This window comes from Lycorma delicatula, chromosome 9 (genome assembly GCF_047948215.1).
Source record: "Lycorma delicatula isolate Av1 chromosome 9, ASM4794821v1, whole genome shotgun sequence".
NCBI lineage: Eukaryota > Metazoa > Arthropoda > Insecta > Hemiptera > Fulgoridae > Lycorma > Lycorma delicatula.
The window spans coordinates 91071993-91097983 of NC_134463.1; the positions used below are offsets into that span (position 1 = coordinate 91071993).

General features: G+C 29.8%; 1 protein-coding gene across 5 annotated transcripts in view; it reads left to right on the forward strand.

Annotated features, from left to right (window-relative positions):
- The window catches only part of LOC142330216 (uncharacterized), a 49123-nt gene that overhangs the window by 13041 nt on the left and 10091 nt on the right, over nucleotides 1–25991 (forward strand). For 2 of the 5 annotated variants that reach the window (XM_075375358.1, XM_075375356.1), the window contains exons 3-5: nucleotides 4149–4313; nucleotides 9652–9829; nucleotides 14899–15465. In XM_075375358.1, the coding sequence (XP_075231473.1) occupies nucleotides 4149–4313; nucleotides 9652–9829; nucleotides 14899–15465 (910 nt within the window). Of the gene's footprint in view, nucleotides 1–4148; nucleotides 4314–9651; nucleotides 9830–14898; nucleotides 16029–24997; nucleotides 25467–25991 lie in introns of those variants that run through there. The other 3 variants (XM_075375359.1, XM_075375354.1, XM_075375355.1) reach the window with 3 other exon arrangements.

Below are 25991 nucleotides of genomic sequence, written 5' to 3' on the forward strand. Positions count from 1 at the left end.
TTAACAAATTTCCTGGAAGTGGTTCCACGAATTTCAGTTATGTCATTTCATTCAATTGTGTTGTTGATGGATACAGCAGATGCTGATGGGATTTCATTATGATCAAAACAGGATACCCAGGGAGAATCAGTGATGGTGGGATTTTCAAAGCTTCAGGGATGAACCATTCCCTTCAATGAGGAACTCTTGATTTACCTAAACCACAGGCATTACCTCATAACAATACAGGATCATGGTTCTCATTTTATTTTGTTGCTGATGAAGCATTTCCCCTCAAGAAAAATCATATAACCACATCCTAAAAGACAACTCAACAATACCACACTTATTTTCAACTACAGATTGAGCCGGGATTGAAAATGTGTGGAATATGCTTTTGGCATGATGTGCCAAAAGTTCCAAGTTTTGCTGAATGCTTAACTTGTAAAAGAGTGTCGTCAGTGATCAATATTGTGAAAGCAGTATACGTGTTGTACAACTTCATCAGGAAGAGATAAGGAAAAGAGTATTCAATAAGAGTATACATAATATTATTATGTACATTTATTACAATTTTATATATTTATAATATTATTATGTACTTATCACTTGTATCAACTTCTTTGGCTAAAACTTCCCATGCCTTTTCCAGATTGATCTTGTTTGAATAATCTGGCAAACTATAATTATATAAACATAAACGGCTTTTCAACAAGTTTACTACAAAATACCCAATCACCATCTGACATAATAAACTGAATATATAAAATATAAACTGAATAAAATACACATAAACTGGATACAGAGCTCAAGAAATTGTCAGATGTAAATTGCATGAGAGTAGGCACACAACTGACAAGCTAATCGTTTTTGGAGTTGGTCGTTAGCGAGTTGATTACAGGTGCATTGCATACGTACCAGTGGATGAGGTACAGCACAATAACATGTCCGACTATGAAGCGACTCCCATCCAACGCTTAAGTGACATTTTTTTGAGCCGGATCCCTGTCACATTGCATCGGTGGATGAAGGGCCTATGTACAAGAAAGTGTATATTTTTTAAGTGTAAAAAAAATCTGACATCACAGTTGTTTTTGATGCACAGCTTATACGAACATACACATACAACTTAATATAAAATATTTATCATTTTATTTAAATATAAAATAAATTATTTTATAATACTATTTATTTTATTATTTTTATTTTATAATTTTATATTTTATAAATTATTTTATATATACTATAGTGCGCATGCATACCATACTTAATTCGCATAGGTGTAGCAGCAGTACTAGCAATGACAGTCAACACTAACTCAACTAATGGTATTTCACAACTTACACAGAACAAATCTCGTTTGTACAGTCGGCAGATTGATGTAGCCACAAGGCTTAATGCACTAGGTACAGAGTTGATCTTGTTCGAGACCCGTCAAACCAAGTTACTTTTAACACTTTAAATATTATTTATTTATTTAATTCTACTGCTCAACTTGATGTCACAATATCGCAGACTACAACAGCATTTTTTGGACTGGGGGTACAATTTTTCAAAAAACGTTTTTTGCAGATTTTTTTTTGTTAACAAATGTGCCTAAGAAAAATATGACCTTAATTAGGTGAAATCTTGAGATACTGAGGGTGACGTTGCTCTACAGCCTCATTCCCTTAACTTTTGGTTGAAAATGTATTGGCATCAATGCCCCATATATAGATGTGGTGTGACCAAGTTTGGCCAAAATCATTCTTGTAGTTCTGGAGATATAAGGTGATTTAGAGGCCACAACACGTACATACGAACATTAACATCCGGAAAATTTTCATGTGGTTTTTTGGGTTCCTTGGGTGTTAAAATGTCAAGATCCAGTGAAAATTGCATTTAACCAAATTGGACCAATTACAATAATTTCCATTCTAGAACTATAGCTCTGGTACAGTGCTATCTAGAATTTTTATTTATGCATTTTTTTATATATGCATTTTTTTTACATATCTTAATATATGGACTTTTATCTCTGCCGTCATCAAAATTTTGGTTGGCATCTTCTCAGTAGTAGGTCTTATTAAAAGTATTAGGTCATGCACTTGAATATGTTAAAAACAAATTAAATTCTTGCATAAGATCATAATACATTTTTGTTTTTGTTTGTTTATTCTGTTCAGCATTTTTTTTCTATTTTCAATGCTTTTTACTTTCATGGCTACAGCTCTATTGCTATGAAGTTTCTCTAGCTGCAAAGTAAAAGTATATTATATCGATTCCAAATTTCGATGTTGAGTTTTTTTGGGAATGTTTCCATCTCATGATCCCCTGAGTTAAAAAAACATAGAAATTTTGGAATAAATATTTATGTACAAATGTATCTGCATGTATTAGCCTGTATTTCATTAATATTTCCAAATTGTTCGACATAAATTCTTTGAAAATGGCTTGAAAAATTTCAATTTTCAGCATTTTCGTTGTGGAGCTGTTTGCTATTAATTAGCCTTACTAAGTAAGTATAATCAGCCCAACATTTTGACATGTAATTGTTTGCTCGAATTCCATGAGTGCCTTGCAGGCGATTGGTGATGTGTACTCCAAATACCCTGTTGTTTGTGAGATTCATTTCATAAATGACTAGATGTAATAAAACAGTGAACTTCTGCTATATCTGCAGCCATATAGGAATTTTAGGCAATGAGTGTGTAGATAGAGCAAGCAAAGGGGTTTGTTTTCAGCCTAATTTTACCAGTTGCATTGCTTCTGACGATCTTGTCTGTTTCCTGAAGAGGATAATTCATGATGAGTGGCAAAGTGAATGGAATGCTACTATCAACAATAAATTTCATCCAATCAAGCACCAATTTGTCACCATGGAAGTTCTCATGCAGACATAACTGTCAAAAGGAGGTTATTATTCACAGTTTATGAGCAGGGCACACTAAGTTTACTCATGAAGTGGGTACTCCATGTGCTCCCTGCTACTGCCAACTAATAGTGAACCATATATTTGTGGATTGTCTCTGTTATGCGACATGACATTGCAAGATTAAACTAGGGGTTGACATGCGAAATATGTAGGAGAACAATGCAATGATGTTATCGACTGTCTTGCAATTTATAAAGGATGTACATCTTGATTTGAGAATTTAATTATTTATATGGTCCTTGTCGACTGTATACCATTTGGCATATGCCGGATGGTAACTTTTATTCTTTTAATTTTTTTTTAATATTGTGTTCACTGTGGTTTTCATTTGTGTTTTTATCTCACTTTAGCATATATTACAAGCTTTTTCATTTTAAGATTTATTACATTGCTAGGTTTTAGTTTTTAATTAATATTTAATTATCAGTTATCTATAGTAAATAAATTATATCTAGGCAATGATAATGTGAAAGCATTTTTACCCCGGAAAAAAAAATTACTGAAAAGTGGGTGAGGCCATAAGTCTTTTAGCAATTATACTCTAAATACTATATATAATTTCATGATAAAAATGTCATTTGGTCGAGATAGTCAATTGGGATCCAGAATATTATATTATGAATCACAATTTTTTCCCAATTATACTTTTAATACTTCATGGTTTTTAATGTAAAAACATAATTTGATCACAGGGATAGACAGACCCAAAATTTTCTACTGACTATTTTGACTTTTATTGCAATCGTATTCTAAATGTTGCATAGTTAAGTCATTGATATATATATATATTTTTTCTGCTTGATGATATAGCCACATAAGCTTGAAGCTTGTGTATGGAATTTGGAAATGTAATTTTGTAGCATATGAAAAATGTCATATTTGACCAAGATTTGAACCCAGGACCTCTTGATGGATGGCTGAGATGCTACCACTGCACCTTGTGGATTGGCTTTATAAACCGTACGACATATTTGAAATAAAACGATCAAAAGCAAAGTTGAGAAAGTTATGTAGACTTTGCCAGTTTTTTCGTTACAAAATCATGAAAAAACCCATACATCTTCGCATTTTTATTATTTGAAAATTATATTTTAATCATATTTTATATTATATGTTCTGAACAAGCATTATAAATGATAAAAATTAATTTTTAATGAAATAATTACATTCTGCTGCTAGGATGCAATTCAAAGTAAAATTTTGTGTCTTTTTCATATCACAGTTTTAATGTAATATGCATTATTGAATTGTTTAGCAGGATTCCCGAAGCAGTGGCAGTCTTACAGGTTTTACTGTTGGACGTGGACAGTGGTTAAATACAAACAGTTTTCCGTTGTCAACTTTCTCTTATAATAAAAGTTCACTTCATCATAATAGACAAGAACAGAATGATAGAGTTATTAGTGAACAGTTACGTGAGGCAAGTATTTACTTATAATTTTTTGTATTTACATTATTGTTGTATAATTAAAAATTCAGTGTTCTTAGTTTATTATAATTTAAATGACTGTATAAACCATTTCCAATCTGTTTAAATAAAGAAAAATATGAAGTTTATTAAATAAAATGTTAGATGCTTTTTTTGAATTTTGAAAAACTAAAAAAATCAACTTTGTTTTAAAATTATTTTGGATGTTTCTGAATTTAAATAATTTTCTGAGGGTTTTGTGATGCTGCTATTATGAAAATAGTATCAACTAATTGATTAGCAGCATATCTAACTTAGCCAATGATTTTGCAAAATTTATTAAAAAACTCTTTTCTCATCTTATTTTATTCATCTTTGTTTGTATGCTATATTGGTGATGAATATTTTGTTTCTGATAAGCCAGTCAAATTTATGGGAAAAGATCACATGGACAGAATGAAAGAATAAATAAAGATAAAAAACTAATCATGCAAAAAATGCTAAAATATAACTTAAACGTAACTTTAAATTATTTCAAAATATGCATACATTTTTTTTAAATTGTTAAACATACTTAGAACACTTGGTAAGTAAACAAGAATATATACTAAAGTAGATTAACATAACCACAAAATTTGATTTGTTAGTTATTCTTTGATGTGTAAAAGAAATTTTATTTGGCCATTCCTTTTAAAACATTCCTATTGTAGGAGTACTTTAAAAGGGAAAATAGAATGTGTAGTATCAAATGGAAGAAACTGGTGGTGGTTAAACAAGAATATTAAAAATAAAAAAGTGATTTAATCAAGACCTATAACTGATTTTACTTCAGTGTTAGTGAAGTGTCCACAGTAACTAACATTGCAGCTCCAATGGCTAACACTAGTAGGATTAAATGTAATTTTAAACGTAGGTAATTTATTGTCAGTAGTTAATTATATTATGAATTTTGTTTCCTCTTAAGTGCAAAAACAGAGTTACAAGTTAATACAAGTACAGAGTTAACAATTTATGGAGTATCCTGCTTTTTGGAAACTAAAACAAGTCAAGGAATGAATATCTTATATTCTTGCAGATACATTTTTTTATAATTAAGGTATCGATGGAAACTGCAATTATTTTTGCACTGGCAGGATTTGGCCAATTTTAGTTACTGTCATTCATTTGAAGATTAGGGACATGAAAAGCACAAAACTCACAATTTTTTTGCACTTTTTTTTGAAAATGTCAACTTTGAATTACTGTAAAATTCAAACTGATCAAGATAAAAATTTTGTACTTTTAGAGGTAGATTAAACAATTGTTTTCCAATAATTATAATTGAGGGTTAGCTTAAAACTGCTGATTTTAAAAATAATACTTTCAAGAAAATCGGTTGAAAATTGGGCAAAATATGATGAAAAACCCATGTCATAAATCACAGATTAGTAACATATGTTAGTACAAGTGAAAGTAGATTCAGAAAACTACGTTTTATAAAAATTCCCGCCACTCGAAAGGCTATTCAGATTGACAAAAAACCATTTTTACTGTATACTCTTATTCATTACGAATCGATATGTGTTACATGTTTATCAATATCATTTGTCAGAAAAGATATTTATAGACCTCAAGTAAAAGTGATGTATTTATGACCACAAATTCCTTTTTTTTTTGTGTGCTGTATATCATAATTTATTATGTGTTTCAATACATCGATATGTTGCTAGTAAGATAAGCTATTTTTGTAAATAATAAATAAAACCGTAACCCTCATAGCAATTATAATACTCCAGTCACACACAAGCACATTTCTGAGAAAAAAATGGTCATATTCTTTCTAGTCTAAATAAAACATTTTACATCGTATAAACGTCGTTCAAATTGTGTAATAAAGCTGATTCTTTTGTGAATATAAAACAAAATAACCGACTTAGATGCCATATAAAATGATTTTGTAACAGTGTTTTAAAACTGATGCCGTACATAGCCAGTTCCAAGGCTACATGATCTGAAAAGATTAAGTGCCCACACTGTTATTTATGAGACAACCTTATCTTTAGTTTCAGTGAATATTTAATAGGAAAATACTCATTGTGTAATCCTTGAAACAGTTTGAATTGACTGTATTTTGAAAATAAAGTATTTAATATTAAGTTTTTAATTGAAGTAAAAATGTATGAAACAATCATTCAAAAAATACAGTTGCAACTAGTAGTTGAGTGCATCCTGTTTGTTGCAATATAGACCAACAACACACTAACATGGTTAAAATTGCCTTTCACACAGTTTTATCAGATTACTTTATACTTTGTTAAAATTATAAATTATAATTTTTGTAAGTACTATTATTATTATTACTATTGGTGTCGTTATTGTCATATATTTTTATTTTTACGACTATTCATAATATTACTATCAAAGATTCAAATGTACAAAGGTTATTTTTTTCAAGATCTGATCAGTTGCGAAATAAAAACCCGCGTAAAAATCGGATGAACCTTTGCGTATACGTGTTGCTCAGTGTCTCTAGTATGGCCTTCAATCACACCACGTCACTTCGTTTAGTTCTGAACACGCAGCTAATACGTAAACATGTCTACAACAATAGCATCTCTTGCCATGTGAAGTGCGTGCGATAATTCAATTTCTTCAGGCTGAGGGGTGGTAATGCAGCTGAAATTCATCGACGAATAAGTAATGTGTACAGTGAAATGAGTGACAGCAAACTGTGACAATGGTGCAGGAACTTTAAAGTAGGACATGCAGATGTTCATGATGCAGGCGGTCAGGAAAGGAAGCGAGTGTCAACTGATGATCTCATTGAGCGAGTGGATGAGGCGATTCGAGAAAATCGTTGGTTCACAATTTCTGTATTGAGTGATTCGTTTCCTGAAATTTCAAGGTCATCTCTCTACACCATTGTGAGTGAGAGACTTCAGTACTGCAAACTGTGTGCGAGATGGGTTCCCAAGATGCTGTCCAACCATCAGAAAACAATGAGAATGGACGCCTCCCTAATGTTTCTCCAGTGCTACCACAATGAAGGAGAAGATTTTTTGAACAAAATTGTTACAGGACGAGACACGGGTCCATTTTGAAACTGAAGAAACAAAAGAACAATCCAAACAGTGGATGCATTCTCATTCTCCCAGTAAACCAAAGAAGTTCAAGCGAACCTTCTCCAACAGAAATTGTATGGCTACTGTGTTCTGGGACTGGAATGGAATTCTCTTGGTGGAATTCATGGAACGTGGCATGACCATCACTGCAGCCTCATACTGCGTGACTCTTCAATGTCTACGAAGGGCAATTCAGAATAAGCGGAGAGAAATGTTGTCATCAGGCATTGTCTTTCTCCATGGCAATGCTCGGCCGCACACTGCAGCTACAACATAGAAGCTCCAGCAGCGTTTTCATTGGGAAGTGTTTGATCACCCACCATACAGCCCAGACCAGCAAGAGGTGAAAATCCAACTGATTTTCACCTCTTGCTCACATGAAACGCTGGCTAGGAGGACAACATTTTGGCACAGACATCGAGCTGCAGACCAGTGTAGAAACATGGCTGAAAACACAGTTGGCTCTGTTCTATGTCAAGGGTATTGGAAAGTTGGTACCAAGCTACGACAAATGTCTAAATCGGAGTGGCGACTATGTAGAGAAATAGCGTAACTATGTAAGTACTTGTGACAAATAAAAAATTTTTTATTTTCACTGTGGTTTTAATTTCGTGACGGATTGGACCTTGAAAAAAAATAACCCTCGTATTAATAGAATAACAGATTACAAAAAGCCATTAAAATCATATTTTTAAGCATTATACAATTTATTATAACATTATCTGCTATTGCACAACAATCTTTTCCATGAACAGGGCATAAATTTAATTCTATTAGGCATACATCGGCATTCAAATGATAATTATTAAATAACAAAACAAAAAAAAACATAGGTTAAAAACAAGTGTTTCTTAACAATTTCATTATTTTTATTATTTATCAGTTTACAAACCTAAAGTAAGAAAGCCCCTTTTTATTTTTGCACGATTTGAAATTTACACATAAGTGTAAAAATATATTTAGTAATATATAATGTAATTAATTAATATAAATACTGATTAACACATGCAGTGGTGTAAAGGATTCATGAATAGAACTCAAACAGAAGGGATTACATAATTATTGAGACTGTACCATTCGCTGAGATTGCTTCTTCAGTCCATCATATATTGCCATGTTTTTAAATTGATTTTTATGATTTTGTAAATGATTCTCACCATAAAACGTGAATATCTATTAATTTAAACTCTGTAAAAAGAATTCTACAAAATTACTGCCTGATGGTGGCGGAAATTTCTTTTTTCTACACCTAATGTTAATTGAAATGTGATGCTTTTACTTGAAATGACTTGTACACTTAAATAATAGTATTTTTTGGCTAATCCTTAATAATAATTATTGAGAAACAATCATTTAATCTACTTCTATGAGTAGAAAAATTTTATCTTGATCAGTTTGGATTTTATACTAAATTCAAAGTTGGTTGACATGCTCAAAAAAGTACAAAAAAATTGTGAGTTTTCCGCTTTTCACATCCCTAATTTTCAAACAAATGATAACTAAAATTGGCCGAATGCAGTTAGTGCAAAAATAACTGCAGTTTCAATAATACCTTCACTTTTATTGAGCAATTATTTTTAACCAAGATAAAAAAATGTACACGCGCCATCTTTCATGGTGACCACTATAACTACTGTTAATTTGGTGTGAATTTAGAAAAGTCTAAATTTAAAGAATTGAAAAAAGTTTCACTTGTGTATGATTTTTATAAAGATTTTTATTTGAAAAAAAAATTGTTTTTTAAAAACCACCTTGCACCTTGATAAAAATAAAATTAATGTAGAGAAGTAATATAAAAAGACTTCTACTATTTAAAAGCTGAGGCCATTTGGGATGCAAAAATGTGTAATTGTTGTACCTAGTTTCTCATCCAATTTTTTCAATTTTTGACGAAATATTTTAAGTATATTAGAATAATACCAAGCTATATATCATTACAGTTTACCTAATCCATTACACTCTAACACTAACGAAAGAATAAAAAATATTCAAATTGGTTATATAGATTGTATTTTTCATTAAATAAAGTCTTTCGGTTAATTTATCTGAAAAATGTATTACTGTGTCATTAGAGGATCTTTGTCTTTAAAGTAAAGAAAGAAAATTACCAAAATCTGTTTGTATGTTTCACAAATTATATGTTTATAAATTCAGCATAATTAAAGAAAAATATTCTCTTGCATTTTGAAATTGTTTAAAACCTGATAAGAAATCATACAAAAATATAATGGTTTTTTTCTATTGTCTAGGTTGTTGGTGTTGGACTTTCAAATGAAGAAATTGAAAATGATTTTGCTTTAAAGTTTAAAAAGAAGTCAAGTAAAGAAACTCAAAATGTAGATTTAGAGAGCAATCATAAAAAAGAGAAGTGTGCAGTTAATAATTCAGATTCATTTGCTTCAAGTAATTCCAAACATAAACACTTAAGTAAGTTTTGAATACCTAAAGTTAAATATAGTATAAGGTGAAAGTTAACTTTTGAATATGTAAAGTTAAGTAGAAACAATTGAAGTAGCTACTTGTTAGTTAATATTATGATGTACATTCATTGTAATTCAATTATAAGCATCTGCACAACATAAGATGTTATTGTTGACTAAGATTAATTTTTTTAATAAATTTTTTCTTACAGCTCCAAACACTGTTTTACTTCTATTGCTGCCTGAATCACGATATCATCTGTAAGTGCAGTTGAGTTTTTCAACCCTTAAGCTGATTTCATTTTCTTTTGTATTTATAAAACAGTTTTATATTTTCTATGAGGGCAGTTTCTAGAGATTTAAAAGGTGTATCATTTTATTTACTTTTTATATGTTTCTATATGAATTATAAGGATTTTATTTTTTTTGTAAAGAGTCAAAGTATAATATAATCTAAAAATGGCATGGTTTATGTTTCACTCTATATCATTCATATTAAAAAATTCATTCAGTCTTTTATTTATTTATTTTGATTGGTTTTTTATTTTATTGAATTAGCAGTGCAACGAATTGCTTCAGAGGGTACAATGGTTCAAAATTTGATTAATAAATTTAATCTCATTTTTCACTTTCTTGGATTTCAGAAATGCCTTGGGGTTCTTAGATTAAATGATGAAGAAAATGTAGGTTTGTGTAGCTCATTTTTGGATGTAATATTGTGTGATAAGATACGAAGTTAAGTAATTTTTTTTTTTTGCCTTAAATTTCTCCATCCCTGTCTACAGAAGTATAATTTGTTGTATCTTTTTACACTTCATATTTGCGCTCCAGTTGATCGGAAAACTTTGGCATACACAATTTTTAATCAATTTCGATTGTTTTTGTTTAAAAGGCCATTGAAATAAATTGTCACACAAGGATATGATCTTCCTGATATTGTTTATTGAAAAGATTGTCGATCATTGTACAGGGTCCGGCAGAAATAAATCCCCGATTTCCCACCGCTGCTCATAGAGCACTAATAGTACAGGGGTGTGGTGTCAGCATGCCATTTTGTAGCAGATGTCTTGCCATTTCGGTTGCAACCATGGTGTGAATTGATGAGCATCACGCATTCGTTATTGAAAGGTATATTAAAAATGGTGATTCTGTTATCAACACGTAGCGATTATTTCATTCACACTTTCGGCTAGGTTGAGATGCCACTCTACATGATAAGAAGACAATTCAGTTATGGGTGTCCAGTTTTAAAGCTACCAGTTCAGCTTTGAAGATGGAACCACCAGGTAGTCTTGAGGCTTAGACCTGAAAATATTGAAGCAGAGAGACAAGCAGTTGCACAATCTCCACGTCACTCAGCTCTTAAACACACTTGCGTTACAAATTTCTGATCGGACTGTAAGGAGAATTTTACATGCCGACTTACAGTTTCATCCTTACAAAATGATGTTCATGCAGCAGCTAAATGAATGTGACTGGATTAGCCATATTGCTTCTTGCTAGGCTATTCTGGAAAATGTTCCATCCAGCTCGAGTGTGCTGTCAAGTGACGAAGCCCATTTTCATTTATCAGATAGTGTTAACAAACAGAACTTTCAATATTGGGCAGAAAATAATCCCCTATGAGCACCCTCTTAATTCTGAGCTTGTTACAGTTTAGTGCATGGTTGCTGAATTTGGAATAGTAGGGGCATACATTTTTGAGGAAGAAAGACAATCGGTAACAGTAACTTCTGAACATTATGTAAAAAGTTACACGACTTCTTGCTACCAAAAACTCAGAAAAATGAATTTCCTCAGAAAAATGTTTCCCGGATGTATTATTTCACAAGGAGACATCCCATGGCTTGCACAGTCACCACAAAAAATTACATCTTGCACCATGTGATATCTTTTTCTCTGGGGACATCTAAAGGTTGAAATTATTAAACAGAAGCCAAGAACCCTCAATCATTTAAGAGCTGCTATCCATCATCTAATGCAATACTATTGGAAATAACAAGAAAAGTAATGCAGAATTTCAGCGAGAGGTTAAAGAGCTGTATAGAAGTGAAGATCAGCATACGAACGACATAATTTTTAAAAATTAATAAAAGATGTGAAAACAAATGGCAAAGACTGTTCTTTCAGAATGTATTTATTTTTTTGTAATTTTGTTGTAATGCCTATTTTATTTACATTTCAAATCAATGAGTGAGTTATTTCTGCCAGATCCTGCACTTTTGTAGTTATTGGCTATAGTTCTACATTTGATCAATGCTTAATTCTTCTTGAAAATCATCAAGAGACACAGTTATTATGCATTAACTATTTTAGTTTGCTCTTTTTTTTAAGGAGAGTTAGTTTGTGGGTATTTTGGTATTATGACAGAGATTCTACCCAGCATTTTACAAAAATTTGTATTACTGTAGACTTCTGAATAGATTACTAATATAGTAATAATAGTGTATTACTATATATAGTATAGTAATACAGATTAATAATATACAAAAAGTATCATGTCAAAATAAACCTAACCTGATAGATGAAAAGACTACAGTATAAAATCGTAAGAAATTCCAATATCTTTTACATTGGTCAGACTGGGCAGAAATTTCATTAAACACTTCAAGGAACATTCATCCTAAAGGTAATATAGAAAATTGCAATAACTTAACTTATTAATTAAATAATTTGAAGTCATACCTGTCATTTAATGTTAAATAATCACAATTACACTGATGATTTTAAGACACATTTTAAATTTCTGCATGTGCAAATTTAAGATTACTACTTGAATGTTATCTACAACTTTAAAATTTGTTAATTTAGTATGGCCTTACAAAATCAAGATGTATTATTATTAAACAACCAGTTTAATTTTCAGCCTGACTGCTTTACTGCATGGTCTTAAATATTAACTGGCCACTAATACAGATATTTGGAACATTTTGTTGAAATGCCGCTTCTTGTGGATTTGAAATCTACATTCTTTGTCACACAAACGTAGCTTAAACTAGAAATGCCAAACTCACCTAGTTGGAACAGAAAATACTTGTGCATTTGTTTATGGATGAAAAGTTCAAGATTTACACATTCCAAATATGCATGCTAAGAATTCTGTCGTTTACAGTACTATATGTTTGGCATTTGGTATTTTTATTAGCTTTGTTTTTAGCTTCACACAGCAGGTTCAGTTGTATAAGTAAGAAATAAACTAAGAGATAGCATGACCTTATTAAGCAGTAAAAAGAAAACAGTATTGGTGTGGTATTTTTACTGTCAGCTGACGGAACGTCAAAAATGTGTAAATCAAAAGTTATTTGTACGTTAACCTGATAATCTTGATGTCATCATTGTATTTTAATATTTTGTACAACTAAATTAAATTAATTAAACAAATTAATGATTTATTAAATTAGTCATTAAATATATCTTTCACTACATTCATTTCCTACAATGATTATATTTCCTTATCTATTAGTGATACTTTTGGTTTGTCTGATACATATATTTGAGCATGAAAAGGCATTTATTTAGTGTACTTCTTTTTTTTTATTTGTAGATCATTCTTTATTATTTTTCTTATTTTTATTTATTTTTTTTCTTTATTATTTTTCTTTATTTTTAACATTCTGGTACTATTATTTAATATTTATTCTAAAAAAATATTTTTTTGTAATGATACTCGTTAATTAAAATATTGTTTTTCTTGCAGTAACAGATTTTTTTTTTAATCATGTAAATTTTGTCAAAACTTTCAATCATAAGTTCAAACATTAAAGCTTTTTATTCATTTTCTTATGGGATAAATTTTAGAAATACAGATGTTAAAAATTATAAAGTCTAATTTTGATTTTAATTGTGGAAAAAGTAGTAGATGATCCAGCTACCTGATAAGTTCTTCATTCATTAGTGTTCTGAGAGAATCTGGTGGTCTGGGTTGGGTATTGATTACCAAAGAGAAAAAAATAATAATAAAGTACATCAGCACAAAGTTTGTTAAATTTATAATTATATCAGAAACTTGTGAGAACAAAAATTTGTTTAATATTTTAAGTCAAAAAATACAATTTAGTAATGACGTCTTTCACACCAAATGTTCACAACGCAATCAATCTTCATCTCTGACTTTACATAAAATCATTTCTTTTTTTTTACAATTATTATGGCAAATAATACATTAAAGTCTATACAATTAAACAAAAATTAAAACAAAACATTTCTGAATACTTTCATAGAAGAACAATGTAGTAAACAACAAAGACATGAAAAAGTATGCAATTTTGTAGTGTTTGCGATTTTAACAATGATAAGCTGTTAATGGATGCTCTTTCAGAACAAAAAGAAACCAAAAACTGAACAATTAGTGAAATTTTTATTTTTTATAAAATTATGTTGAAACAAAATCCCTGAATTAGCTGCAAGCTATCTTCTTATCACTTCAGCAGCCCCTTCCTGCCACTAAGATTGCAGCTGATAGAAATCTTTTGTAGTACGTAACTAGAGTAGAAGCGATGAAGAATAAGAAACTGGGCATAAAGGAAGGAGGTGATCAACTCATAGAGGGACTAGCTGAAATGAGGGTAATGTACTCAGATATATTACTGGCCTGTAATGTAGATGATTTAGGTTGTAGACTGTAATGTAATATTAGATAGTATTTACTTAAATTATTAAAAGATTTTATACAGTAGAAGAGGGAGGAACTTTCTTGACAGTCTTATGTCAAGTTGACATAACAGTAAGTAGTCATAACAGTATGATTACAGTTAAAAACTGTAGTCGTACTGTTATTTCATAAAGTTTAAATGATTGGACATTTGGTAGGCTACTGTTAAAATGAAGGCAGTAATTTTGAATGGGTACTGGTTGAATATTTATTTGAAGGTAAATTTAATTTGTATTCTGGTAATAAAATTCCACAAAAAAGATGATGCATGATTCAGTGAATTAAAGTGGTTTTAGGACATTTTTTTAGTAAAATTCTTTTTTATTATTATTAATTCACATTCATTAAGTTTTTTGTATGTTGTTTTTAGTTTTACTGAGTTAATATGGAATTAAATTTTGTTAATCTCACTATTTTCATTTCAGAGTGCAATTATGAGTTGTATCTACCACCAGCCTTACGAAGTAAAGGTAACAATGTTAGCGAATCAGAAAGAAAATGTATGGTTTCAAACAGTGTTGATAGTGATTCATGTAGTAATGTGCCAAATTACAGTAATTTAGAATTAAAGAAAGACAAATTGAAAACACTTTCTCCTATTAAACTAGATTTTTCTAAAGTTAATATCTATGAATGTAACAGTGATTGTATTGAACTTGAAAATAATTCAAATCATTGTAATCCATCAAGTAGCCAGACAAACAATGATAGTGATAATACCAAAAATATTGTGATTGATACCAATAATTCATGTAATGGTGAAAAACAAACTGATGATAGTTCAAAAGTGCATCAAGAAGAATCAAAATTATCATTTAGAATGAAAAGTAAAGAACTTTTAAACAAATCATCAAAATTTGGTGGAGGGAGAAATGCTTTAATCAATGGACTTTTAAAAAAACTAGCTAAGGTAGAAGAAAACAAAGAAGCGGAAGAAAAGAAGGAAGTTACAGTGCTTACAACCAAAGAAGATAATTTGGAAGTAAACAATGGTAACATTTTTGAAAATTATTATACTTTTAAAGAACAGTCAGATGATTATGATTTAAGTAGTTTTGATGGTTTTAACAGTATAAATAGTGATAGTAGCAATAATGTTAGTAGATGTGTAAGTAGAAATTCTGTGTCTTGTTCTTGTAGTCAAGTTTTAGATAATTCTACTGCGTCTACTACTACTGACATTACTTATCCTACCACTTCTAAATCTACAGATAGTACTGCTTGTTCTAAGCCTAAGAAAACTTATGTTGAACTAATTTTAAAATCTTCTCAAAAATTGAAAAATATAACCTTAGCTGATTTTATACCAGAAAACATGCTTAATATAACTGCTGAAGATTCAGATTTAAATCCAAATGCAAATGAATTTAATCCTCAGTTAGATCATTTTTTAAATCCTAATGCGGTGGAATTTAATCCATGTTATCTTTCAAGTAGTAGTGATAGTTTTTGTGCTGATGATTTTAACTTTCCACCGTTAAAATAAAAGGTTTTAAACTATTTTATCAGTCGACTTACTTTTTCATTCATGTATTTATTTGAATTATAGTCCTTTTTTTATTTTTAATATAGATTTTTTTTTTAATATAATTTAAATATTGTTCCACAATTTTAGGTGAAGAAAAAAGTAAGAAAAAATTTTACGAATTTTTATTAAAAATAAATTTAATTTTTTTTAAAGTGGTTTTTTTCTAAGTGGTCCTAAAACTACTTTAATTTTTATTTTAACTTATAATACAAATCATATACTTGTTTGATGATTTTATGTATTTTACATTTACCTTTCTTTTTGTAATAGCTTGAAGGAGGTTGGTCACACACTTAAAATCTGCTCTTTCCATTATTTTTGTAAAGTGAAATGGTTTCTTCTTTTTTTCTTTTACTATAGTTGAGTACTAGTCATTTGTTACATTAACCCTAAAAAGCTGTGTTTAAATTGTTTCATTAAAGCTAACGTATCATAAAATTTATGAGGATTTGAAAAATAAAAACCTTTTTTGAATTTTCAAAAAATTATTGTATTGAAAAAATTACATGAAATAATGAATTTATTCAATAATATAAATAATTTCATCATCAGCTTAATCGTATTGAATACAACCTAACCACTGTTGCCAGTAACATGGTTAGTCTAAACAAAAAGAAACAAAGTAAAATATAAAACAGTCCAGTCACACTGTTGCCACTGTAATTAATTCTACAGCATCTGCAGGCGAAAATCACAAGAAAAATCATATACTTTTAGTACACCACAAATACACAGATACTTAACGCTAAGTTTAGATACTTTAATTTTACTAAGTTGTTAGACTTCAAACTTAGAGAAGTTAATAAAAGTTACGTTAAGCCTGATTCAAAAAAGTAATGTCATTTAAAATGAAAAGCCAACTCCATTATTAGGTAAGTACAAGTAACACTTACCATAGACTGGTGATAAAAATTCTGAATGTGGTTCTATCACTAAGAACTAGTTTTGACATAAAGAGAGCAAACTTCCAGTTTCTGTTTTGCCCAGTTCATGTATGGCTGTAAGCAACAAAATGCTTAGCTTGAGATGCACGTGCCACAATGTGTTTTATTAAACAAGAAACAATTTCTTGCAAGCCCTTTAAAGCAGTGGTCTCATCCCAGCCATACATAAATCCTAAACCACTAGAAAGTTTGTGACATCCTAAATTGTAAATATACATATTTTGCTTATAATAAACTAGTGATGTGTTAAGCTTGGGAAAAGCAAGAGCAAGGTCAAGTCAATGAGTAAAATAAAGAGTCATTCTTTGGTTTTTCTGCGTTATTCTTTGCATTGAAGTTTGGGCAAGCTCTGCCTTTGTTAGATGCAATTCCATGCTCAGCTTCTAAGCTGCAGATTTTCTGCCTCTTTGATCAAGGTGGTTTTTTTAATTTTGTATGAATCACAGCACAGTTATCAGAATGAGGTGCATGAAAGTGCAGATTAAATTCATTGTTGAAGGTCATACAATAAATATTGATTGAAAAAAGGGTCACATATCTTTCTTCACCATGTACAATTGTGTGTAAAAGATACATTAAGATATGAAGGTAAATATTTATGGTTAGGGTTTTTAGTTCCTCGAACAGACTTCATGTGCTTATTAGAGATTTTATTAGATGGTACATTACACTTTCGCTTTTCAGATACAAGTTGCTCTACACTTTTAATTTTTTTTTTAACAGCCCTACTCATATGTCTATCTGATACTTGGAATGTCTCAAGAAAGAACTTTTTACAAACATTGATAGTTTTTTTGTTGTATGAATAAGAAATTGTTTAGTGACTGATTTTTGAGGCCATGACTGACTTGACAGTCAGTCATGGCCTCAAAGTAGAGGAGCAAAACAACAATTGCAGTAAAATTAAAAGTATAAAAAAAAGAAAAAATTACTGAAATATGCAACTTTTTACATTAAAAATTGTCTAGAAATTCAGATGCTTAAGTACATCTACCTGTCATGATTATTAAAGCGGAATGAAACACTCCTTACATTCTTGATATCTATTATAATCATGATGAAGGGCAGATGTAGTTTTATTTTCTTGTAGTGAGTACAAACTTCATTCTAGTATAGTATACTGATAAATTATAACTATTTATCATATAAACTTGAGAAAGAGCTAGAGTGTGTATATTTTGCATATAAGTTTAGCACATAGTTGTTTTGTATGATTAATTAACTATTTAAAATGGCATAGATTTTTATTAAGTTTTTTTATTGACTTTTATTATTATAATTTTATTAAATATTATTTTTAAATTAATGTTTTTCTGGTTTGATTGTTGATAAATTTTAAAATTACTATTTTGGTTTTAATTGAATCATGATGAAAAAAGGTAAGAGCTGCCTTTAAATATAAAATACAAATCAGTTAACAATTAAATTATTCGTTAATAATTAAGTAATTTGATTATTAAGTGTACTGTAATTGCTTTTTATTGATTTTTTTTACATATTTTATAATATATTGTAATATGAATTTATTTATTTATTTATCTTGTACTGCTGTTTTAATGACATTATCTCCTGTACTTCTGTATGGTGAATATAAATAAAAGTCAAACATTAAGATCTTGGCAAAATTTCAGTTGGTAGTAGGCATTATGAATTCTACTAAAATTAAATTTCATTACACTTAAGTAAATAATTATGTATGGATTAATCTATTTTGTAATTAGCTTATCTCATCTATTATATAAATTAAATTTTATTTAATGAGCATAAAAAATGATCTTAATATATCATTAAAAGCAATCTTTTAAGTTTTAATTAAATTTCAGATAAAATTTTAAAACTTTGATCTTAATTAAAAGATTAATATAAGATTTAGTTTTATTTAAGATTTTAAACTTAAAAAACAATATACATATATATATATTTGGTTTTTTAACAAAATGTAATTGATTTTAAATAAAAATATTATTAAAATTATTACAGTAAAGTTACTGGTTACTGTTAGTAATTTTAAATAGTTAATTTTAAGTGTTGGCAGTTTAGTAGAATGTATTAATTAGATTAGGTTATTTACTGTATTGTTCCAAACATAAGCTATATATTTTATAAAAATAATATAATCTTTTGCTTTTGTTTGTATTCTGACTCGGATGAAACATTATTATACTTGAGTGTTGATAGCTAAAAAAATCATTAGTATCAGACAAATATCAGTATACTACAAACTATAAAAAAATTTTATTTATAAGATTTTCAATATATTACAAATAATTTCAGTAATAATTTTAATAATTTCAGTAATAATTTTAATAATTTCAGTATAATTTTATAATTTCAATATTTTTTTTTTATCTACAGTCATTTGACTGTTTTGATACAGCTCTCCAAGATTCTCTATCTAGTGCTAGTCATTTCATTTCAGTATACCCTCTACATCATCCTACATTCCTAACAATTTGTTTTACATACTCCAAACGTTGCCTGCCTGCACAATTTTTTCCTTCTACCTGTCCCTCCAATATTAAAGCGACTATTCCAGGATGCCTTAATTTGTGGCCTATAAGTCTGTCTCTTCGTTTAACTATATTTTTCCAAATGCTTCTTTTTCATCTATTTGCTGCAACACCTCTTCATTTGTCACTTTATCCACCCATCTGATTTTTAACATTCTCCTATAGTATCACATTTCAAAAGCTTTCTATTCTTTTCTTCTCAGGTACTCCAATCGTCAAGTTTCACTTCCATATAATGTTACGCTCCAGACATATACTTTCAAAAATATACTTATATACTTATATACTTTCAAAAATCTTTTCCTGACGTTTAAATTAATTTTTGATGTAAGTAAATTATATTTCTGACTGATGGCTCGTTTTGCCTGTGCTATTCAGTATTTTATATCGCTCCTGCTTCGTCCATCTTTAGTAATTTTACTTCCCAAATAACAAAATTCTTCTACCCCCATAATCTTTTCTCTTCCTATTTTTACATTCAGTGGCCCGTCTTCATTATTTCTATTACATTTCATTACTTTCATTTTGTTCTTGTTTATTTTCATGCAGTAGTTCTTGCGTAGGAACTACGCCATTCATCCATACCATTCAATGAATGGCAACCCATGCCATTCATTGTTCCTTCTAAATCCTTTTTACTCTCAGCTAGAATTACTATATCATCAGTAAATCGTAGCATCTTTATCTTTTCACCTTGTACTGTTACTCCGGATCTAAATTGTTCTTTAACATCATTAACTGTTAGTTCTATGTAAAGATTAAAAAGTAACTGAGAAAGGGAACATCGTTGTCAGACTCCCTTTGTTATTTTGGCTTCTTTCTTATGTTCTTCAATTATTACTGTTGCTGTTTGGTTCCTATAAATGTTAGCAATTGTTTTTCTATCTCTGTATTTGAACCCTAATTTTTTTTTAAATGCTGAACATTTTATTCCAGTTTACATTATTGAATGCCTTTTCTAGGTCTATAAATGACAAGTATGTTGGTTTGAGTTTCTTTAATTTTCCTTCTACTGTTAAGCTGATGCCTAAAATTGCTCCCCTTGTCTCTATACTTTTCCTGAAACTAGATTGATCTTCTCCTAACACTTCTTCCACTCTCATCTCAATTCTTCTGTACAGAATTCTAATTTAGATTTTTGATGCATGGCTAGTTAAGCTAATTGTTCTGTATTCTTCACATTTATCTGTTACTGCTTTCTTTAGTATCATGACTAACACTTTTTGAAGTCTGATGGAACTTCCTCTTTTTCATAAATATTACACACCATTTTGTATAATCTATCAATCGCTTCCTCACCTGCACTGCACAGTAATTCTACAGGTATTCCGTCTATTCCAGGAGCCTTTCTGCCATTCAAATCTTTTAATGCTCTCTTAAATTCAGATCTCAGTATTGTTTTTCCCCTTTCATCTTCTTTGACTTTCTCTTCTTCCTCTATAACACCATTTTCTAATTCATTTCCTGCTTATAACTCTTCATTATATTCCACCCACCTATCTTTGCCTTTCGTGTTATGTATCGGTGTACCATCTTTGTTTAACATATTAGGTTTTAATTTATGTATCCCAAAATTTTCCTTAACTTTCCTGTATGCTCCGTCTATTTTACCAATGTTCATTTCGCTTTCCACTTCTGAACATTTCTTTAATCCACTCTTCTTTCGTAAGTTTGCACTTCCTGTTTATAGTATTTCTTTATTGTTGATAGTTCCTTTTACTTTTTTCATCACTAGCATTCTTATATTTTCTACGTTTATCCATCAGCTGCACTATATTGTCTGAAATTCAAGGTTTTCTACTATTTCCCTTTGTTCTGCCTAAGTTCGCTGCTGCTGATTTAAGAATTTCGATTTTAACATTCTCCCATTCTTCTTTTTCTTTTTCTCCCTATTTTCTACCTTGTCTTTTTTACTCAGACCTCTTGCGATGTCCTCTTCAAAAATCTTCTTTACCTCCTCTTCCTCAAGCGTCTTTAAATTCCACCGATTCATCTGATACCTTTTTTCAGGTTTTTAAACCCCAATCTACATTTCATTAACACTAAATTATTGTCGTTATCAGTGTATCAATGTCTGCTCCAAGGTACGTTTTGCAGTCAATGAGTTGATTTTTAAATCTCTTCTTAACCATGATATAATCTATCTGATACCTTGCAGTATAACCTGACTTTTTACATGTGTATATTCTTCTATTATTATTTTTAAACTGGTTGTTGGCAATTACTAAATTATACTTCATGCAAAACTCAATAAGTCGGTCCCCTCTTTCATTCCTTTTGCCCAGCCCGTATTCACCCACTATATTTCCTTCCTTGCCTTTTCCAGTGCTTGCATTCCAATCTCCAACTATTATTAAATTTTAATCTCCTTTTTTGTGTTAAATTGTTTCATCAATTTCTTCATATACACACTCTCTACCTCATCATCATCATCATCATGGGCACTTGTAGGCCATATAGATGTTAACAATTGTTATTGGTTTAGGTTTCGATTGTATCCTTATTACAGTGATTCTGTCGTTATACATTTTGAAATACTCTACTCTCTTCCCTATCTTTTTGTCTTCTTGTTCATCACGAAACCTACTCCTGCCTGCCCATTATTTGAAGCTGAGTTAATTATTCTAAAATCACCTGACCAAAAGTCGTTTTCCTCTTCCCACCGAACCTCGCTAATTCCTACTACATCTACATTTATCCTATCCATTTCCCTCTTTAAATTTTCTAACCTACCAACCTTTTTTAGACGTCTAACATTCCACGCTCCGACTTGTAGAATGTTATTTTTTAATTTTCTGGTGACCCCTTCCTTAGTAGTCTCCACCCAGAGAACGGGGGACTAGTTTACCTCCGGAATATTTTACCAAGGAAGGTGCCTCCATCATTTTTATATGAAAATGCAGAGAGCTACATTTTCTTGAAAAAAAGCGGCTGTAGTTTTCCATTGCTTTCAGCTGCGCAGTACTCAGAGAGGATCGAGTGATGTTGATATGACCATTTAAGTTGTCCTGACCTACGCCCTTAACAACTACTGAAAGAGCTGCTGCCCTCTTTCAGGAACCATTCCTTAGTCTGGCTCTCAAGAGATACCTCCCCGATATGGTTGCACCTTTGGTCCAGTTATTCTGTATCACTGAGCACTCAAGCCCCGTCACCAACGGCAAGGTCTCATGTTTCGTAGAGGGAGAATTTCAATATATTAGAAATTATAAACAAAATCTTATTTATAAGGTGTACTTTATTAGATGAGTTACATCTTTGCTGTTGCATCTGAAGCTTAATATAGTAACTGAAAAAATTTAAGGTGATATTATTTTATTTTACAACTAGTTTTCTTTTAAACTTCACAATTTCACTTCTAAATTTTTCTTTCAAACGAAGTAAAGAAAACAACCCCTTTTGATTACTTGTTACAAACAACTTCATACCTACATGAAGTGTGCAAAAATTATTCAAAATATGTTTTATTTATTATTAAATAAACAGTTTTTCTCCTTTTAGACCAGTTTTATTTTTCATTGGGTTGGATCGACAGTATTTCAGTTGGGTGAAATCAAATTAATGTAAAAAGTATGTTTCTTTAGAATGTCTGTATGTCTTTTTCAATATCTCTTTCAGTTATCAAGAAAGATAACTTTAAATATGTAAAGATGTATAGCATACATTTTGTTAGACTTGCCCTTCACTTTCAAGTGCCTCCCGTTTGCATTTTTGATGAAAATAAATAAGTCACAAGGGCAGATGCTTTAAGTGGCTCTACTTGGAGAGTCAGTGTTACATGGGCAACTAAGTGGGTTGCTCCAGTCCAAGGTAACCTGTGGAAACAGTCCATGTATTTATATATGTATATATGCACACTTTAAAGATAAAAGCTGTAAATATTATATACAAGTTCAAATTATGTTATTATTATATACAATTTTTAAATTATGTTGTTCACAAACTGTTTCACAAAAATCAAAGAAAAGTTAAAAACATTAAAAAAAACATAAAGTATAATAAAAAGAAAAAAAAAAGAAAAATGCATGTTGGGGAAAGTTACAAAAATAAAATTACACATAGCTCATTTTTGCCAAAAGAAAATTGGACTTTATTTTTAACAGAATTATATAACCATATTCTTAAAAACAAAAAAAAATGCATAAATACATTATTAATAATTGTTTTGTTAAAAACAAATGTTTTGCACAAAATCCCCTTATGCGATATTTATATACAACAATCGTTAAGTAAAGTATAGGTAAACTTGTTACCTTAAATATTTCTTTTACTTAGACAGAATATAATAACAATACAGAGTATAATAATAATATCTTATTATTTAACAGAGGATTACCTTATTATTTATTTTTAATTATTATTATTTTATTTTTTTTTTAACATTATAAACATGAAATAATACAGAGTTAAATCTTAATAAATAATCAGTACAAAAGGCATAAATAAAAATCAGCTGAGCATATATTTATATGTATGTTGAATGGAACGCATAAATTTCAGTGTATGAAAAATTTCTTATTTATAATTGAAATATTAATTATATTGAAATACTGTTAAATTTTAGATGAAAATAAGTCAAATACCAAACAAGTTGAATTAACTTATAACTGCTTTATGCATTGGCGTAAACAATGCAAGTACAATCACCTTCTTGTGCTGCTTGTTGAGTAATGCAGAGAACCATGCAAAATATCTTTTTACCCATTTGAAGGACTAACAGACTAATTTGAAGGACTAACTAATCGTTCCTATGTCTATTAAAATCAGTATTCTAATAGTTAATTACTGTTTTTCAGATTAGAGCCTACTATTCTGAAAACTGCATAATTCAGATCATTCAAAGTTTTGGGTCCTGTACTGGCCAAAATGTTGCTCTGAAGAAATCACAATACACTGATATTTTGTATAAGTTAAATAGGTTTTGTTATTTATCAGTATTATTCTCGCAAGCCTAAGGATAATAAACACAGTCCAGATAGATAGGAAGGGCAAGCGAAGCAAGTCATAACTGGCTAATTTAAAATGAAACTGATAGGGTAGAAAAAAAAAACCACAATAAATTTTTTAATCTTATGAATCGAGTTATTAAGCTTCAAGATCATAGCATACATATATTTCATCTAGTATAGTTATGAACATTATTAAAAAATATTTTTGCAGTTGGCAGGTGATTTATTTTTTTATTTAGCGTGTATTATTAATTTAAATGTACCGTAATATATAATTACCAATTTCAGTGTTGAAAAATCTGTACCTCTACGAGTACATTTCAGAAGAATTTTTTCCCTGATCTCTTTACTTGAAATCAAGGTTTGAAATCTGTCAGATAAGTGACTAATTTTTTTTTTCATTGACCAATCTTATCAGTATAGTTAATCATCAAACTCATCACCATCTATAATTCATTAACCATTCAAAAGTGTTTTTTTTTTAAATTGTTCATAAATAAAAATGAAAGTAAAATATAGTTTTATTTTATGTATTCTTAATTTTTATTTTTTTTTATGCTCCTTTCTGTAATTCATTTCTTTCATTCTTTCAGTGATGCCATTTGTAGCAAAATAATGCTGGTGAATAATGTTTGTAAAAATGGTACCGCAATTAGGCAAATCAGAAGTGATATAACTAAAGAGTTCGTAGGTATTTACTTATACTTCAGGTTTAACAGTCCCACTAGTATCTAATTCAAGTTTTTTGCTCCCACTGATGTTTATTTTAGGTTTGTTGCTTATATTTGTTTGCTAGTAATATCTCATCTTAACAGTTTTTACTTCCTTTTCTGAATAGGTTATTATTTCTAGTCTCTTGTGCTTTTCTGTTCCGTATTTTATTGATTAATTAACAGTTTTTCTTGCTTCTCTGTATCATTTTCGTAATTTAAGTTTTGTCATTTTTTTAGTGATGTAGAATAAAACATTTTCCACATGGCATTTTTATTTTTCTCATATTGTTCTTTAAAATATTGTAAATGTTCATTGAGATTTCATGCAAATAATTTTTTTTGGGCTCAACCCTCGTCTTTAGCATCAAAACCATTTTCTGAAGGTCACAAATGAATTTACAACATTATCAGAGAGATTGTTTCACAAGATTTGATTAAATCTAAGTTTAAATCAAATCATACTCTTTATCAGTTGGTAAAAATTTTCCTTTAAAGAATTGGAATCAAGGTTTTCTTTTTTATTTGACATTTTCTAATGTCTTTTCCATAGTTTTCTTTATGGTCATCAAATACTTTTAATTTATTGCTGTGTTCGTATGTAAAAATGATCTGCCCTTGGTATTATGCAGTCTACTTATCATAAGATCCAGTCGTGTCACTTGGTGCCAGTTCAATTATTTCATTTATAAGCTTATACACAGGATCAATCACTTCTGCTACAGTCATATCAACCTGGCTAATTCTCTTATTAGGCCCATTTTAATAATAATTGAGCATGACTTCTTACAATTCTTGGGTACCTTGGGAGAAATACCCCTGCATTCATTTTCTTCTAGAATGGTCTTTTAATGGGTATACACAGATTTAACAACCA